At 37.4% G+C, this 19,201-nt stretch overlaps 1 protein-coding gene across 1 annotated transcript in view; it reads left to right on the forward strand.

The window, feature by feature from the left end:
- Positions 1 to 19,201, forward strand: part of ARHGAP8 (Rho GTPase activating protein 8) — a 79,132-nt gene that overhangs the window by 40,508 nt on the left and 19,423 nt on the right. The window contains exons 6-9 of the mRNA XM_031597232.2: positions 273 to 359; positions 3,314 to 3,412; positions 4,549 to 4,659; positions 13,959 to 14,032. Of these exons, the coding sequence (XP_031453092.1) occupies positions 273 to 359; positions 3,314 to 3,412; positions 4,549 to 4,659; positions 13,959 to 14,032 (371 nt within the window). The remainder of the gene's footprint in view (positions 1 to 272; positions 360 to 3,313; positions 3,413 to 4,548; positions 4,660 to 13,958; positions 14,033 to 19,201) is intronic.

Consider the following 19,201-nt stretch of genomic DNA (forward strand, 5'->3'; position numbering starts at 1 on the left):
TCCAGATACTAAGCCCTTAAGACAAAAGACTTAGGTTAAGATTAAAATAGTGTTATCTTGGAATACAGTTGTATCATCGAAAGTAACCCTTTTTTTTATTATTAAAAAAATCATTTTACATTGAGTTTCTCTGAATTAAGCCTTTTTAATGTACTTGAATAAAACGCTGTATGATATTCCTGTAATAATACTTTCCATTCAGTTGTATCTATTCATTTCTACAGTCTATGATATTCAAAAATTTTCTTAACAATTTCATTTTCTTTTCTTAGGTATAAGAAAAACCTGAAAGCACTCTATGTTGTACATCCAACCAACTTCATAAAAATTCTGTGGAATATTTTTAAACCTCTTATAAGGTAGGTGACAATTTTCCTGTCTAGTTTAAAGATGATTTGTTCTCTTACAGGTTGCTTTTAAAAAGCTTGAGGTAAAATATATCAAGTAACAGCACAACACCCATTTAAACTGGCTTGAACTAATATGTAAGATGAGCTCAAGCTTGAGTATGCATAACAGGGTAGAGGGTATTTTCTTTCTAAGATTATGAAGTCTTAATTAATAAAAGATTCAGTGATATGTTAAAGTAAATACTCCTTTAAAACTTAGTTATTCTGTGGGCATGAATGACTTTTTTGTTCTGTTCAACAGCACTTAGCACAAAAAAACTAAGTCCATGACTGGAGTTACTAGGTGGTATGGTAAATCAGGTAATAAATGGCTAACCTTTGGTCTGATCTCAAGTGCTGAGATGAATAGGACTGATAATACTAGTGTGTTCAAAGTTAATGAATAAGCCCCGAAGTGCTCATAAGAATATGAGATAGACAGTATAATGGAGGGTATATTTTACCAGTGGATTCTTTTCCTCTCACTGTAAAAACTAATGGTAGCTACAAGGAACCAGCAATGATGGATAGATTCTGACAAGCACTAAGTTGGTTGGACTTCAAGTTTTTGCTCCTGAACTTCTCCTGCTTTCAAAGTAATTCCAATGTGTTGCAGATTATATTATGAATGTTCTCAGAGTTGAAAGAATAAAGCAATTTATCCCGAGAAGCCATAGTGAATCAGCTCCTAATGTACGTTATGCTAACTTGCACTTTCTGACTGGGTAGCAATGTAATTAATTGTAAAGTTTTACTTTTAGACAGGTCAGAACATGCAAGAAGCATGTGAAATTAAAAAAAAATACAGCTAGAACTCATTCTGTAATTTATCATTCATGAAACAAGAATGACTGTAGATATTTATCGTAACTGGCAGTAAAATAAATGTCAGTAATCTAGGACATAGACCACTGGTGACAAAACTGTGACAGAAGCAGGAAGTGCAGTAGCTGATTCAACTTCAGGAACTGTATGGATATTTTTTATTCCTGATTTGCTGTAGGATGGCTATGAGGAGTTTTCCAGAAGGCTTTAGAAAAACAAACAAACAAAAACAAACAAACAAAAAACAAGAACACTACAAACCAGTAGTCATGATTTGTTCTAAGATGACTCGGGTACAGCCAGCTTCTTTCTAAGAGGCAGTTGAGAATGATTTGTGGGATGCTGAGAAGTCAGCTTCAGACCAGGTTGCTAAGCCAGGCATTGTGTGGCTAAAGGAAGAAGTGGAATAGTGAAGGACAGCTATTGCCTGGGTGTATTCAGTTGCTGATCACACTGTGGTGTGGAATCAGTGCTGGCTCCAGGGTTTGAATGCATATATAACCCTCCTTGCACTTCAAATTTTCAATGTCCCTTTGGTCTTAGTGCTCTCAGTGGGGCTACAGGTGGATAAACACTGCTGCTAATTCTTAAAAGAAGTACATATACATGGTTATCTCTTCAAGCATTCATTTTCCCTGGATCTTATGATGTCTGCATGGATAAGATAAATACCTTTTTCTTTCTTGGAACACTATGATACGCTGGCATTTAAATCCTTATTTATTTTGGATGTAAAAATGGGTGCTTCTGATAAATTTAAGCATTCATATCCAGCACAGAAAATTGAAACCAGCATTTGTCATCTTAGATGCACCATCATCTTGTCCTTCTTAATGCCCTGTTTTCATAGCAATGAGCAATTCATGTTGTACTTGACTTTTAGTACTGCTTACCTGGATACTTGTTTTGAGTCTAATCTGATAGCGCTCTGCTCCTTGTAAAAAAGAAAAAAATGTGACCAACAGGAACAAATTTATACACTGGTGATAATAATTATAGCAGTGATTATAATGCTGTTTATTGTGACAAAATAATCGAAGGAATGAATTAACTCTGAAAAGTCAATGACGGAGAATTCTTCATAAGCCCATGGTTTATGTGTGATGTTGAAATCAGTGACCAGAAGAAAAAAAAAAAAACTTGGAAAAAAGACAAGCTGAAAAATCTGAAGTTCTGCACAGTGGACTGATATCTATCAGTAATAAAAGCTCTCGTCTGTTGGCAAAATTTTGCACTTTCCACTCGAGAGCTTCTAAAATGCCCAAGTGACTTGCATTTGTGTCATCGCCCACTAGAGGGAGTGTGCGTACGCGTGTTTGACATTTCAGTGATAAATTCATTACTGCGAATTTTTCTTTAGTTCAGATATCAAAGTAACATGCAGCGAAGTACAGTTTTCATCATGAACACCTACTACTTGTATTGACAATTCATTACAGGACAGACACTTTGTATCCCAGAAAAATATGAAATTATTTTGGACTGTACGTAACTGAAACTCAAAACCTAACTTGCGATCCTTCTCGCACCAGATTTGGAAAATCTGTTTTGTTCAGCTCATCAAGAGAGCTTTATTGTTCAGAAGCTATCCAGCTCTTTTCAAAACAGATAAATCTGATGGCCCTGCACTTCAAGGACTTACATTATCCATTCTTTGAAAATCTTGCCTGTCATTTAATACTTTATGTTTTATGTCTGTAGTCCCCATTATTTCATGTTTTGGTAGGAAAGAGTACCTAAATAACACAACCGCTGTGTTGGCCATGCAACATTTTCTCCAGAGTTAACATTTATTTTAGTGAGCTTTCTAATGCTGTGTGAAAGCTGTTTTTCAGTAGCTTTTAAAGCAGTGTTTTTCATATCTATGCAAATCAAAAAACATTGAGACGAAAGTCAGTTATTTTTATTCAAATCAGACTCTCAGGCATGCACTGTATATGTTTGATCATACAAAATGAAATACATCTCATGTCTCCTGCTGCTTCAATTACAGTCTAATTTTGAGTTGCATCAGCACTTACATTTTTGTAATGGAAACTAAAGCCTTCATAAATGCTTCTCCCATGCTGATTTTTATACTTCTTTGCAATTTTTTTTAGCCATAAGTTTGGGAAAAAAGTCACCTACTTGAACCATTTAAGCGACCTGAGAGAACATCTCAAATATGACCAGCTTAATATTCCTCAAGAAGTCATCCGGTACGTGTCAAGTTTCAAATACTTTGTCTCACATTTTCTCAGGTACACTTGTGTTACGTCCACTGTATTCCAAGCAGAATCTAATCCTATTTTTTCAGTGGCTGAAAGTTTAATTTACCTTCTGTGCTTGATTGGATTTAATTCTGAAATTTGCATTGCCATGTAAGGCATGCTAGAGTGTGTCATATGTGGACACAGGAAAACCCTATGTAGTTTTCTACAGGACTGAAACCTTTACATCTCAGTTGTGGAGTATTTTCTTCATATAAATGCAGCATCAGTGTGAGTGTTAACAAAATCCATGTGTTGCTACTACTCATGGGTACTGCATAATGGTCATGGGCAAAAATACAATGCTGACCTCTTTGCTTGCATATTGTAATGGATCAAGTGACTTCCATTTATAAAGAGTTATCACAGTCAGCAAAGAGTTAATTGATTTTGAATTTTATGGATATGTCTGTTGTTAGCAGATCGATTACTTTAATGTGATGCTTGTATGTGTGCTAGGGAGGAGTAATGGAGAGGGAAAGATTAAGAAGTACATCAGGTTGGGATTATCAAGTGCCAATATTAGTATCAATAACAGTCTTTTTGACACTACTCTTTACGTGGAAATGCTTTGATATTGTGACAGGAAATGATTTTATGTCACTGCTGAATGAAAGTAACTGAAGCTTTGATTGTGACTGTTACTGACGCCAGGTGGGTTTTTACACATCTTCTGAGTAAATAGGGAATAACTGAAAATACCTTAGAGCTCTGAGGTTATAAATTAGATTGCAAGGTTGCAAAAGAGAGGAAATTTGTATTTTGAGTAGAAAAGAGGCTTGAATTTTCTTTTAAATTGTAGAGTGTTCCTATTTTTTTGGACACATTTATTAATGTACTCCATTGGTTACAGCCCAAAAAAAAAAAAAAAAAGCTCTTTTTTTGTCTTGTTTAAGAATTCTTTTACAAATACTGCTTAAAAATTTCCCTATTGCTTAAATTATAGTAAATGTAAATTCTGTAAGACTTGCAGCATATATGCTGTTGTCAGGAGATCAGTATCACAAACAAAACTGGTAGCTGTTCAAATATGTAACTTGTCAGCTATGATGCACAGAAAATCAATGACTTTTTGATTTTTACAGACATGATGAAAATCTTCGGGGGAAACACAAAGGAAAACTGCCACCTGTGGTCAAGGTTCCTCCACCAAGACCACCTCTACCTACCCAGCAATTTGGAGTCAGCCTGCAATAGTAAGCTATGAGATTTCTGAAAAAGAAGATTTCTATATCCTGCAGCTTTCTGTAATATGCAGGTTCACTGGCCACAAAGTCTGCAGACTTTTTTTTTTAGTATATGTTTAGTTTCTCATTCCCTTTGAAAGCCATAAAGCTACGGGGTTAGGCAGTAATATTTATGAATTTGGGACAGGTCTTACAATCCCTTGCCTGGTCTTCATGCTTATAGTATCTTTGGGGTAGTTAGTGCTACTGCTGCTGCACAATTTTTCTCTCTGTGGACAGAAATTTGCCCATAAATGACAGTCTCAAGCTCACCTGTTGCTAATCATTTCTGGCAGATAGGAAAGAGTTTTGGAGTTACTGATAAATAACTTGTGTGTAGCAAAGCTTCAGAGTCAAAAATGGCTGCAAAAATCTAAAATGGATGCTTTAGCCTTGATAAATTGTTGCTTTGTTGCCCAAGTATTGTTCTTATCAGAGCTCTATGAAATAAGTACAGTCACTCTTACAGAAGGGCCTTCACAGCTGTTTATGTAAATTACAGCACAGTATCTGGTGTAAAAAATTATTTACTTAACACAAGGAATGGGATAGCAATATACTTTCAATAGGCAATTTTGCTAAAAACAGCTAGAACAAAACACAGAAGCAAACAAAACCAAAAAAGCAAAGAAATGTAGAAACCTGAAGAGTAACAACAGCAGTGAAAACTGCAAAATCTTCTTCTAGCTTCCAACTAAGTAGTTTCTGTCAAAGATATGGAAAGCTATCTTGCCATGGCTTCTTCCTCAAGAGCAGCTGGCAAATGTTTGCATTCAAAAAAACCAGTTTAGTCTGTCTGATCCATGGACATTTGGATTTCCTCCCGCCCCCCAAGTCTGCTTATCTGGTGCTAATGATTCAGCTGTAAATGAGATATAAAATATAATTTTCCCCTGTTAAATGTTAAACATTAGTCCTCTGTGGAAGGCCTGATATTAGAACAATCAATATCTATCATATAAGAGCTGCTATGACATTAACTTTTATGATACCTCTTTAGAATCCAACCTAACACTTGAGACATGAGTAACTCACTTCCTTAATTCAGAAGATATCTTTTAGGTAGACTCCATTGGGTCATTAAGAAGGACAATGTTTTATGCTGCTGCTCCTGTTGTAAAAGTGGGACTGCTTACTGGCATCAGGGCATGCAGTTTCTTGCTTCCAGTCCATCCTGGAAGTCCAGTAAGTTCTATCTAACCTCTCGCAGCAAACAATGTCCTTCTCACATGCCTCAGCCTTCCTGAGTATAAAAAGGATGACAATCCTCTACAAATTCAAAATAAGAAATAAATGAATTAATATATGCCATATTTATGAAGAAGGTAAAGCTAATGGAGGAAAGAGAATGATATGTGTTGAGAGCTTCTAAAATCTGAACCAGAAAAAAAGTATTAACTTTTCTCTTGATGAATCAATTGCTTTTACTTTTTCCCTCTCCTTTTATGAGTTCTATAGTCTGTAATGGGAAAATTTCAGTAACCTCCCATGTATTTAGCAAAAATACAGGCTCGAAGCCTTCTCCTGGGTGAGGCTCTTTCTGTTTGCCGAAAAGGCTGCAGAGTGACCCTGATCTTATTTTGTATGGGTTTATGGGAATATGTGTGCTGTGTGCCATGTATTTCATACTGTCAAGTGGAAACAGTATTATCAATGATGCTATTGAGAGAAAGTTATTGCTGTTAAAGGACTATTTCTTGCAGACTTCTTTTTCTGTAGTGTAAGAAAATAAATATTAAGACTCATAAGCCTGAAGTTTCATCAGTTTCAGCACCTCTGGAATGATGATCTTTAATTAGGCAGTTAAAAGATGGTAAGTGAGGTTATCCTCCTAGATAACCTAATTTTTATCAGATGTTAGACAATTATATCCCAATGACTTCTGGATATGGAAAGTAGTAAAACCCATATCTTTTTGAATGTTCCTCTGTAAAAACATCAGGCAATGCTGTTGTCTGGACCACAGTTAGCAGCCACTGTGTTACTCATGAGGAGTATGAATTTTTTGTCATTCCAATCGTGTGTGTGAAAACTTTACAGCAGCACACTCTCAGGCATTTAACTTGTGTCTCATAATTTCAGATAGCTACTTTAGATATTTTCAGGGTGTTTCAAAAATTTGTGTGTACTAGCTTTTCTGTACTTCGGTTATTATAGGTGTAGAATAATAGAGGAAGCTTTAGAAATCAGACTTTATTTAAAAGAGCTTTCCTGTGAGTCAAGGTGCTGTTGTTGCATGGTGCAATGAAATAAATGAAGCTGTTAAGAGGAGCTCTGAATCATGTGCAGAGAGGAGTTTGAACAGTCAAATCACTGTTTTTACTGCTTGATGCATGCACAATGGTCTTTCTGTAGGCACAGATCAAACACATGCTATAGATGCAGAAAGGAAGATAGATTATGTAGGTATCTGCCCATGGTTCCAATTTTACAAATGCCTATTAACAGAAACCTGTGAAGAAACCCAGCATCTTGTGCAGGAGTGGGCTTAATTAGAGCAACTATTTTTAAAGGGAAACATTCGTTATGATTAATGCCACTAATTCACTCAAACCTAGAAGCATTCCTACATGGTATGTTTGAATCTTACCTAGGAGAACAGGACCGTAAAGATAAGAGAGAGATTCAGTAGATCAGGAATCTGTTCTGGGCTGAGTTGCAGAAATTTGTTATCCCATGACAGCTGTTCGCACTGTGATTCAGCAAAGATCTTAAGCCAATTTTGTTTCAGTTTAGATCTTTGGAATTTAAGTGTGTAACTTGTTGCTCAGAAACATGAATTTGAAGCCTATATCATTGTGAGCTCCTGTGAGGACAATGTTGTTTGGTCTTCACAACTGCAACTTGAATCTGGTACCAAGTTCTCCTGAAGTTTACATGGGAAGTACTGTAGTTCTTAAGCTCATAATAAATGAGCTTAGTAAAGGCAGTTAAATCATCAAGAAGTGGCAATAGGATTTCTCTAAAGCATAGGAGACAAGAAAAAAAAAAACAACCATGGTGCTCTCCTGAGTTAATTCTTTGTGCCTATGTGTACAGAGCAGACTTGCCCAGTTGGGTGAATGTCTTTCCAAGATATTTTTGGCCTCCAGCCTGGGTTTCCTGGGTGCCAAATTCTGCCTGTTTTAGTGGCCCAGAACACATTTAAATATTTGATGTTGAAAGCAATGTGATTCTCTTGAAAATGTAAAATAACACAACTGAAACTAATGTACATCTTAATGGGTATATTGGGCAGAACATTCCTTCTGAGGAAGTTTTGCCCACACTTGATTTTTCTGTCATAATTTAATGGGAAACCATGCTTCAGTTTGACAAGCACTTAAGAATCAGTTGGTAAAATATTTTGTGTGTTTATTGCTAATTATGTCCTTTAGCTAACTCAAGCTTCTCATGCGCAGAGGGAGCAAGCAGATAAAGAACCGTGATGAGCCAGTTTAAAGGTCTATCAAGCCTCATATCCTGTCTCCAATAGAGGGTAATAGCAGAGGCTAGCAAGGAGCAGGGTTAGAAAAGGGCAAGTGTACAGGGATGCAGCCTCTGCTATAGTGTTGTAGTCTGTAGTCACTCCTAACTTGCAGAGGATACGATGCAGTCCTATGAAAATTATGTTGTTGCTCACCAATAGCTGTAAGTTTTATAAATCCAGACATTTCAAAGAAAGCTCATATATCATGGTCATAAAGAACTAGCTTTGTGTTCATTCTGCCTGGCTATCTTCACACAAAAAATGCAGAGCAGCAGGAATTAGCTATTCAGAATACATCCTCACTACTTGTGTATTGTGTAAACAGGATTTTTCTTGTAAAAGCCATTTGTAAAATTTTGTATTTAAAAAGGCAAGGAAAAAAATGGGGCACCCTCTACTTTTGGTGTAGAGAAGAACACAGCTCAAATGCATAAATGAAGGTTCCTAAATTGGCAAAATATATAAAGAATAAATAATTAACTGTGTGAGCCAAGCTGAATCATTGTCTTCTCCTGTACACTCAGCAAGCTCCTATGAACCTCTGTTGCTGCACCCTATTGCCTCTGTAATCAAGGATGGTTACAGCTGAGCTCCAGCACAGAACACAGAGCTGACCTTGACTAGCTGTTGACATTGTTCTGTTTTCACTGATTGGTTTTAAAATCTAAAATTAAATATCATTTGTGGGGAGACAGGGAATGCTTTGTTTTTATATTTATTGCCATGGATGGGGAGAGAAAGCAGAGGAAAATGCACAAAATTGCAACAACTGTACAGCTTTTGCGTGTTGAATTGTTATCATAAACATTTCAGGGTGCTTTTCTTTTGGACATAATCTTTCTGCTTGTGCATGCTGGGCATGCATGACCACAGAGCAAGAATGCATTCAAAACTGGATCTCGGCATGTCTCAGCAGGGAAAAAATGAAAAGGAGAGGAAGAGGAGAGAGAGAGAGATTATCAACCAAGAATACTTAATGGCACTTCAGAACAATGTGTAGAGGTCTTTTGTGATAACTGTCCACAGTCTAAAAATGAATTGTTGAATGTATGACACTGCAGTAACTGATCACATATTCTGTAGTGAAGAGTACTCATTCTCTCTAGCTATTGTGTTTACTGAAATAGATCCCTCTTGAATCTAACATATTGTTGCAACATGATTCAGATATGCGAATCAGTTACAGACAACTATACTGTACACTGAAATGCTCTGTTTTGTCTTTCTCTCTTAAGCAAAAAGCATAAGAGATCTCTTATTTCAAAATGCCTGATCTCTAAAAGCAGTTTGCATCATCCATCATAGAGCACAGCTGCTCATCACACCATCCTGAACGGGGCAAGAAAAATGCAGATTATTTGACAGGAAGGGAAGATAGAGATGTAATTTCACTGACCTCTGGGCTCCTCTGATTTACATTAGCTGAGGTAATGCCCCTATTATTTTTTGTCACCTTAGGTCCAGTAAGCTGAACAGTATATTCCACATTGTACAATGTTGTGAAAATATGCATTCCAACTTTCTCAGGTGTTGGAAAAACAGAACAAACCTTTGCATGTGACTTTCAGTGAATTTTCTACTCTATTTTAAAATACACTTTATCCTGAGGTCGTCTTTCATGTGCTGGCAATTGAGTGTTTTCTTCAAGAGAAAAGAATCATGCCAAAAATGGCAAATGTGCAGAAACTAGATTTTTTTTATTTTTTTTTTCCTCGAGAAAGAAAAATGATACATAGGTTTTATTATTACAAGTCAGAGCTCAGTTATTTGTTTCACCTCTCTGACAGATAGGCTAGTGCTCAGCAGGAGAAAGTGCTGTAAATAATCAGTTTGCTATTTATACACTGAAATGAGGAAACACATTTATAGGAAACAATAATAATTAGAAAACATTTATAAAAATCTGCTGGGTTGCTATTTGGTGTCTCTGGAGTGAGCAGCTGTAAGAAAGCAAAAACAATCAAATCAGTGCAACTTCAGAGAGGCTGAGAATGGGTTCCATGAGCTCAAATTGTCAATAATAAAAATGTAACAGCTTCCAAGCAAATTAAAGCCTTGATGATGTCCCCATTTAAGTGATTTAGGCTTTTGACTGATTTTAATAAAACTTGCCCTAAAAGTTTAAGGTACTTACTTGAACACACGATTGTGTTGCACAAGGAATGTGTCTTAATGCCATATTAGGAATATATTATACATATTACACACAAAAAATAAATAGTATGTTTTTCCTCTTGTCTTGATTTGCTGCAAGCTTTTCTTCAGTGGTATCCCAAATTTGACCTTGAAATTGGCCTCATCTCCCCACCCTTTTCTTGTTTAGACACTTTTTGGGGGTTATCATTTCAACTTTGGGAATTTCAACTTGGCATGCAGCGCAAAAAACCCTCTGAACCTCCTTGTTGTTTATTAGTGGGCTGTTCAGAAATTGCCTGTTTTCTTCTATTTTGGGGCAGGCTTTGTTAGGCAACAGTGATCTGCTGCAAACAAGAGAGTAAATGAGTCGTGTACAGAAGCAACCATGGCACGTGGCTCATGTGTTCTGTGTTTAGATGGCTGCATTCCTTCTGTAGGGGATGAGAGCTCACAGCATTGCAGCACAGCTGCTTTTAGATTTTTTCTCCCCTCAGTCTATATGGATATCAGGGAGAAGAGAAGCACAACACAGGTCTCAGAGCTGTTCTTAGAGCACAACTGCTGCACAACTTCTGCATGGTTGTAGCAGTCAGTCTGGCTGTCCACTCTGAAGTGTCACCAAAGCATGTGAGACTTCTCTAAGCTCATTGAAGGTAATATCAGAGCTGGAGGAAGCAGGAGAGGCTTGGTACTTCGGGAGTGACAGAACTGATATCCTGAAAGTGACTAGGAGGATTTTGTAGCTGGGATTTTATTTCACTCAGGCACCTGATTGTTCCTGTGGGTAAGATGGGGATGCTGCACTGAGAACTAGGCCATAGACATGGCCAAGGTAGCATTTCAGGCAATGACTGTGTCTAGTTAGTGAGTTTTTTTTCCTAAAATACTCATGGCCTTTGGAGTAGCTCTCATAAGATGTCTGTGATAATGATAAAGATTGAGATTGGCCTTTATCTTATAAGTCAGGTCATAAATCTTTCTTCTGGCCATTGCTAAGTTATTATGATTCAGCAGAAAGTGATTAATCCAGCTAGTCCAGTACTATTTTAGATTGAAATTAATGGCACCTTGCCAGCGTGTAAAGACAGCAAGTTGTCGCATTTGATCTGAAGCTCCTACTTGTAAACTACAGCAAATTATGAGAATTACTAATACACAGAAGATCAGACTTCAGGATTATCTGAATTAAACTCAGTTCTCGCCATTGGTCTTTTACTTTCCTCAAGTGCATTACATACATATGCAGAATCTTTTTGGTCAAATGACTAAAACTGTTCTGTTACAAACTTAATATGTAAAACTGGATTGTAATTTCTAGTGGAATTCCTGTATCTGCTTACATTAAAGAAAACCCTTCTTTCCTAAATAGTTCCTGTTAGATGTAGATACAGTGATGTTTCCACAAGTCAGTATTAACACACATATAGAGCAGTACTGAATTTTATACACTTAGGTGTCTGGTGTAGATACTTTGTTGAATAAGAGCAGGAAGAAAATGTTGAATGGATTGATATTTTTAGTCATGTTTTATAGGGAAGCTGTGCACTCCTGTCAACAAAATTTACATAGGAACAGGGCTCTCAGAAATACTACTGGTACTCAGAAATACTGCTACTACAAGCTTTTAAAAATCATTGCCTGGAAGGAGAGTAATTAAAGCATAAAATCAGTTTTGTGTTGTTTTTGGTCTGCTGATGCACCTGTGAGTTCTTAGGTGGTGATTAATTATGAGTTGTTCCTAGCATAATAAGGAAATGTGAGATAAAGAGGTGATGGGAAGAAGTGAAAAAACGACATAAAAGTTAGAAATGACATAGGGAAAATGGTCCAAGACTACTTGATGAGGAAATGGAAGACATAGGCTACAGATCCATGACATATCAACTTTGTTCTGCAGCTGAAGAAACAACTTATTCCCTTTCCTACACCAGGGAGCTCTAGGTCTTTGAAGTAGTACAAATAATGGTGCTGATGGCTCAGCACTGTGCCTCTGGAGTGATGAATGAGGTCAAACTGCTTGGTGGTTGAACACCAAATAGTGTGAAGCGTATTAATTCCCCTGTCAGTTTATGAGTAAGAGAGGTAAAAACAGGGCAAGTTGGTGACTAAGTCAGGATCCTGATTCTTCCCTTGCTTCCCCCCCAGCCCTGTGTGTGAGCCTGGGGTGACCATCCTTCTCAGTGAAGTCTCAAAACTAAGCAGTCTGCATGTCCTCTTCTATCTCCCTTCTTAGGCACGAGAAAACAAACACGAAGTAGAAGAGCCAAGGGCCCCTCACCAACAGTTTCCCTACCCCTCCATGCTATAACATTGCTATAACATTTATTTCAAAGTATATTTTTACGTATAGTGTAAATGCAAAATAAAATCATTGATGGCTCATTCCATGCAAGTGTTATGAAACTGTATCCAATACAGTCCAGTTAGTATCAGTTGTTTTATATTAATAAAATAATGAACAGGCCTATGCAGAAAGAGAAAAAATCACACTGCCTTGAGAAGAAAAACTCTAAGACTCATTCCTATCCGCAGGCACAACCACAGCTAGGAGCACTAGGTGTGTTTAACATGCTGTGTGTATCAGCTTGTGTGAGCACCTCACACTGTGGAATAACCACAGCAGTTGCAGCCTCTCATAATGGAGCCTTTGTGCTGTTTTGTTCTGGTGCTTTAGAGCTCATCAGTAAAGCTGGTCACCTTTTAAATATGACATTAATTTTTTCATACAAATATATTTGATTTTTACGTTAAAATCTGAGATTTGTCCTTTATTTTGTTGTTTATTACTATAAAAATGTAGAAAAATGCTTGACAGATACTGTCTTTTGAAACTACTAGAGACATGTTTTTAGATAATTGAGAAATTTTCTGTGTTTCTAGATTAAGAAAATGCTATGTTCGATTTTTTTGCCTTAGCTGCTCACTCATGAAAGAAAAGGAAATCTAATTTTGTGAGAATCATTCAAAGCATTAATAAACTCAATCTCACTGCATCACTTTGCCTTCACAATAAATAGTGCAATATCCTTTTATTTAGACATACTCTGTGCCTTAAAAAGGGAGAAATGACAAAGAAAAATCTGCATGATAAAAGGCTTCTAAACTTGCAGCATTCCCCAAGACTGTTATAAAGCACTCGATGCAAGCTTTTTTCTTGTCTGCATCCGACCTGCTTTCAAACCACGTTCCAGCAGTGCTGTGCAACTGAATCCAGACAGCATCGTCACTGCTGTGTCACCACCACATCGTTGGGCACTACAACCAGGGGAACAAAACTAAGGAGAAACCAACCTTGACTGGGGGCAAATTCAGCCTGGAACACCTTACTGCCACTCTGCCTTCAACTTCTCTTTGGAGCAGAAAACAGCCCTTCTTTATATGCATTGCCTTTGTGGTTGTACAGTTTTTCTAGCAGGAAAAAAAGCATTTAGGAATGGCTCTTTGATTAAAACCCTTTGGCTCATTCTGCACCTCTTGCAATTGTGGAGGAGTATCCTGTTTGGTGCAAGCTCCAAGATGTGGGCTCCTTGATTTTCGAAAGGAAATGCATGCTTTCAAAGTCCCAAAGGTTTTTCCTGAGACTGTTCTGCCTTTTGTTTGATTCTTTGTCTGCCAGCACCACTTAAAGGCTGTTACTTTTTCTTTTTTTCTCTCTTTCTAACAGTATCAAGGACAAAAATAGCGGTGAACTAATTCCCCCAGTAATGAAGGAAACTGTGTCCTACCTAAAAAGAAAAGGTGAGTTCTGTGTCAAAAAAGGATGTGTCTTTCAGAACAAAGACAGTGTGTAATCCTCAGTGCCTGATTCAGCAAAGTTTGTAGCTGCAATCTCAAAATGAAGGATATATTCAAATCCTGAAAATCTGGGTGGCAATTGAACATTGCCTTGAGAGCTTTGATTGGTAGAGAATAGTTTATTATCAGATTATTGTCTCACTACAAAAAATAAAAAAATAATAATTTTTAAAAAAGATTAGGGAATAGCAAGTGAGAGAGCATGTCTTGAAATAGACATCACCAACCTATATCATATTGTGGCTTTTAAGTAAAACTTGCAGTAAAAATCAATGAAAACTTCTGTATTTATAGAACTCATTGAAGAAAATGCGTTTTGTAGGAGTAAGCCTGAATCTTCCCTTCAAAAAAGACTGTTGCTGGCATTTACAGACCCTTTGACTGCAAGTCATATCTATGGTTGCAATACATTGGAATACAGTTTAGTAATCTTTCTTTAAAATGAGAACATTTAAAACTTGTGTTCACAAATCACTTTCATGTACAAGGAAAGGAGGGATGCACTTTGATCTGGTGTCTATACAGTGGTATCCCTCATGCATACCCAACCAACACAATGGAGGAAGGAAGCATCAGGTGCTATCTGTAGGGCAAGCATGCTGTGTTTCCAACTTAGGGATGGAGGAGCAGGCAGGGAGGAAGGGATGAGGCTGCAGTTCTGACATTCTTTTTTTCTATATAATGTGATTGCACATTCTGATCCCTGATTTTGAGTTTGGTGAGAGTAATATTTCCATAATTCCTCCTGCTTCAAGGTGTTAGAGTTTCATGAATGTTAATGAATGTTAATGAAATTTTACAGTACCAACTCCAAATATTAGCTGCATTTATGTTACACGTGCAAGAAAAGAAACAGAGCATAACACAGCTATGTGACTGGTGCAGCACTGCTAAGTGCTAAAGCTGGGACTGATTCCTATGATCTCTGAAAGTACAGTGTGAATTTTTAATAGATGTGTCAGTAGAGGCAAGTGAAGAAAATCGGAATGTTTGGTTCAGGTATTTGTTGAGGGAATGCAGGTGGCATTGTTGGTTGTTTTGTTTGTTTGTTTTTTAATTGAATGTTACTAGTCTTTAACATGCTATTAATTTTGGTTAATATTTAAACAAATTTTAAGGATTAACATGATTTTTCTTAAGACAAAAAGCATGTTCATGGCTCTGTATTCCTGCTATATGTAGCAGTTTCATTTGAGGTTTTCCTTGTTTAAAGAATTATTTGTATTGACAGCACACAAACAGAGAATACAAATGTTGAGTAAGTTATTGTCTTCCATAGAGAGGCTTACCCCAAACCTACATCCCACAATATTCCCCATCCTTAACTGCATTCTTGAGCTGCTAATCTGAACAAGCTACATTTTCCTTTCAGATGTGTTTAAACTTGTTCAAATGTGTTCAGTGTTGATTTCTGTCTGTTTTAACTGTTGTCACTAGAGTTTGATTTGAGTTTATTTGAACCTTTAGAGAGAAATATCAAACATTTTTGAAACTTGCACTGAATAGGCTTCACATTTGTGGAAAGAGAGAGGAAGGAATGTGAAGAAAAACATTACTTTTCAGCTGTGTTGCAGATTCCCTTGAGCAATCCTGTCTTTATTTATATCAGTGCAAGATCATGCTGGTTTAAATGAGGACAGACTATGCAGCATCTTTCCTTCATTGCTGGACTCTACTCCTCTATATTTTAGTTTCTCCTGTAGTAAATAAGAACATTTTATTGCACATTTTATTTTTGTTTGGTTTTCATACCTTGCATGAAACTTAATGATTTGTATAGGAGATTAAGAGGGAGATCCATTGCAGTGGATACCTGCTTTCAGTTCACAAACAGCAGCGCACAGCTTTTGTAGGCTTCCTTGTGTACAGAACAGCCAGCTGCTAGCCTACTGAAATTGGTGATTTATCTTCAAAATACCTGTACCAACCAAAGGCCAAGGATTGGAGTTGTGCTATTCAAGGTATCTACTGATCTGCAGTATATGAAGACCCCCCCAAAAAACTTTACTGAGGGCCTCTAGGTCCTAATTCTGCATTACACTAAAGCTCATAAAACTATTCTGATATTCTGCACATGCTGCTTCAGGCACCTTATGAAAACTTTTCAAATGCAGCTTGTTTCAAATACATTGTTGTTAGATGGGTGGAATGTAAATAGTTCACTACTAAGAATGTTGAAGGCAAGCGAATGGCAGCTTGAGACAATCCCTGTAATTATAATTGTAAATGGATAATTAGAGCATGTGTAGTGGATCAGTGCATGCCTCATCTGCAGATGAAAGCCAGGTTTTTTCATGTTTTAGATTGTTACGAAACAATCATACTTACATACATTTAGCTTATCTTAATAGGCAAATACCTCTTACTCAGTAATCCACAGGAGTCAAGAGAGCTGAAACAAAGATGAACCTGCACAGATATCACTAATTCTCATAGCTGTTATTACTGAGAAATGAGTGAAAGTTTAATCATTAAAAATGTCAATTGATTTAAACTTCTGACTGTATAGAGAGAGGATAGTTTGCTTATCTTACGCTTCCTTCCAGCTGTTTAAAGATTTTAAAGTACTTGTATTTTGCTGGTGACCAAAGTTTCATTAGTAACATGTTGTTATGACTGAACACAAAAGGTCCATTTTTTGTTATTCCTGATGTTTTTCTTGATGTTTTGTCTCGTAGCAATTATAACGGTATCAGGCACCTCCATCCCACATTTGTTGGGTCCAGCTTAGTTTTCTGAAGCCACCACTCCTACTGCACAATGCAGAAATCTAAAACAAAAACAAAATAAAAGCAAATAAATAAATAAATAAATAACCACCAAAGTTTCAGCTTTCATGGTTGTGATTAAAGAGAAGATTTGGCTCAAACTTATCATTGCAGAATGTCTCTGAGATGAAAGCTTGTTATTCTGAAAGCAGTAATCATCCTTGGGTTTTCTCCAAACATCCTCTTTTTTTGGCTAAAACTTCATCTGTTCAGTGCAATATCAGCACGGTTTGTGAAGGATAGTCTCTGAGGATATGTGATGATATTTCTGAACAAAAGTCCTTGTCCTGCTTTGTGCATCCATGCAAGTTGGTAGCACAGTGATTCTGAGCACTGATCTGTAGTTCAGCCTCACACTTGCTAGCCAGCCTGTCCCACTTTTCCCCATCTTTCTGTTCCCAGGAGGGAAGGCCATCAGATCTGCCAGCGCTGGCATCTTCCAGCTAAGCATGGGTTTGTTCTGAGCTGACATATTCCCTATCACAAGGAGATGTCCTCTAACCAGATTTCTCAGTTAGGGAGACGGCTTGTCAGGTAGAGCATTTGCTGACATTTTCAGCCAGCTGATTCTTGAAAGCCAAGTACCTGCCATGCCGAGGCTGTTAGCAGTAGGTGATAGACATGCATTTTTTTGCACTTGTTTATAAGTGTGCAGGTATCTGTAGTACTTGCTGTCTGCTCTGATTTTAACTCTTTATCTAAATCTGGAATATCTCAGTTCTGCCATCAGCCTCAGTGTGTGTTGGTTCTGGTGCTGACAGCCCTGCAGGGTGACTGGCAGCATTCTTTGCACTCCAGACGCAGCTGTGAGTGCAGTGAAAACTTCAGCTCCTCTTCCAGAAGTGGCAGAAATTCACTGTCATTATCTTTTCCATTTGATTTTTGGCATAGTTTCCATCCTCATAGGATTATCAGGGGTTAGCTTTTGGTTTTGTAGCTGAGAATTTGCTCTATCAAATAGTGTTATTGTGCTCTTTGCATCTGTTGTAGTTTCCGTGGAAATAAATAGGACGCATTACTTCAGAGAGTGACCTATGAAAAAAGTCATCAAATACTACAAAATCTTAGCAAGTGAATTCCTTTGCAGCTGATTATCTTCTGGACCAAAACAGAGAAGTTTTCTTAATTTCAAAAGTGAGCTGATGATTTAGTCAGGCCTTAATGGCAAGATCGGTTTAAAAGAGTGTATCTGTGAGTAGATTTTAATAGTAACCAGCAAACCAGAGGACTTTCTTCCTGATCAACCTCTGAACAACTTGTTCATCTGTCTAGTTCTGGCTTGGCTTGTGCTTACACTAAATAAGATTTTTGTGTACTACCTTATCTCTACTGTGCCTTGAGAAATTACCTTGCTTAATTAAATATTCACTCTCTTGTCAGAACAATTCATAAGTGTTCATAACCCGGTGTCATTCCTTTGGTGGTAATGATCTTGATGCTTTGTGCACAGGCCTTTTTCTCAGACAAACCCAGTTTATGCCACAGGGCAGTCATTTTTTCTCTGGTTGATATGTCTCCACATGTCCTCAGCAGCTTACCTAGTGCTGAAGTGAGTTGCTGATGGAAGCTGACTCTTCTAACAGACTGTTTTTGTGAGCAGGGATGTAAGTAATGCCGTGCTATGGAGGCTGCACCTTTACATGCCCATGATGCTTGGGGATATGAGAGTGGCTGCAGCCACAGGTGCTGCCTGCAGCATCCTGGCAGGACAGAGGGGAATCACAGCCATGTGCACTGGGGGCTGTAAGGCTCAGATGTGTGCTTGTCCTTTATGCTTACTTAGGTGTCTCACCAGTTTTTTCATGCCTTTTGCTTGTAATGTCTTTTTGTTCTAGAAAAGTAGTCAACATACTCTTTATTTAAGCATGTCATTAGAAATGAAAGGCTCGGTGGTGTGTGTGTTGGTTTGGGGTCTTGTTTAGACTAGTGTTAATACAATTCACTACATTCCCTTAGTTCTTAAACTGAGCCACAGTTTGAAGGGACTGATATACAATAACAGTGAAGATGCGTTTCAAAATCCATGTTCTGTAAGCAAGCACCCCAACATCTGGAAGTAACAGAACAGTTTTTAAGGGAATTTTTATTTGATTCACTGTAAAGGTGGGTATAATCTGTACTGTTCTGACCCTTATGAAGGTGTTAAATAGATTAAAAGGGCAGAAACCCTAAACCCTATCTGAAGTAGTAGCACACTGTCATTTTTACTGGCTTAATACAGATTTGAAATATAAAGGTAGGATTATTATTTCCAATGCATTTAGAGATGCAAACTCTGTCCTTGTTTGTGTTCTAAGCAATTTGAAGCCAAAGCTAACTACTAAAATTTGCAAAATTTGATAAT

This window comes from Phasianus colchicus, chromosome 1 (assembly GCF_987193195.1).
Source record: "Phasianus colchicus chromosome 1, bPhaCol1.hap1.1, whole genome shotgun sequence".
In the NCBI taxonomy this organism is placed as follows: domain Eukaryota; kingdom Metazoa; phylum Chordata; class Aves; order Galliformes; family Phasianidae; genus Phasianus; species Phasianus colchicus.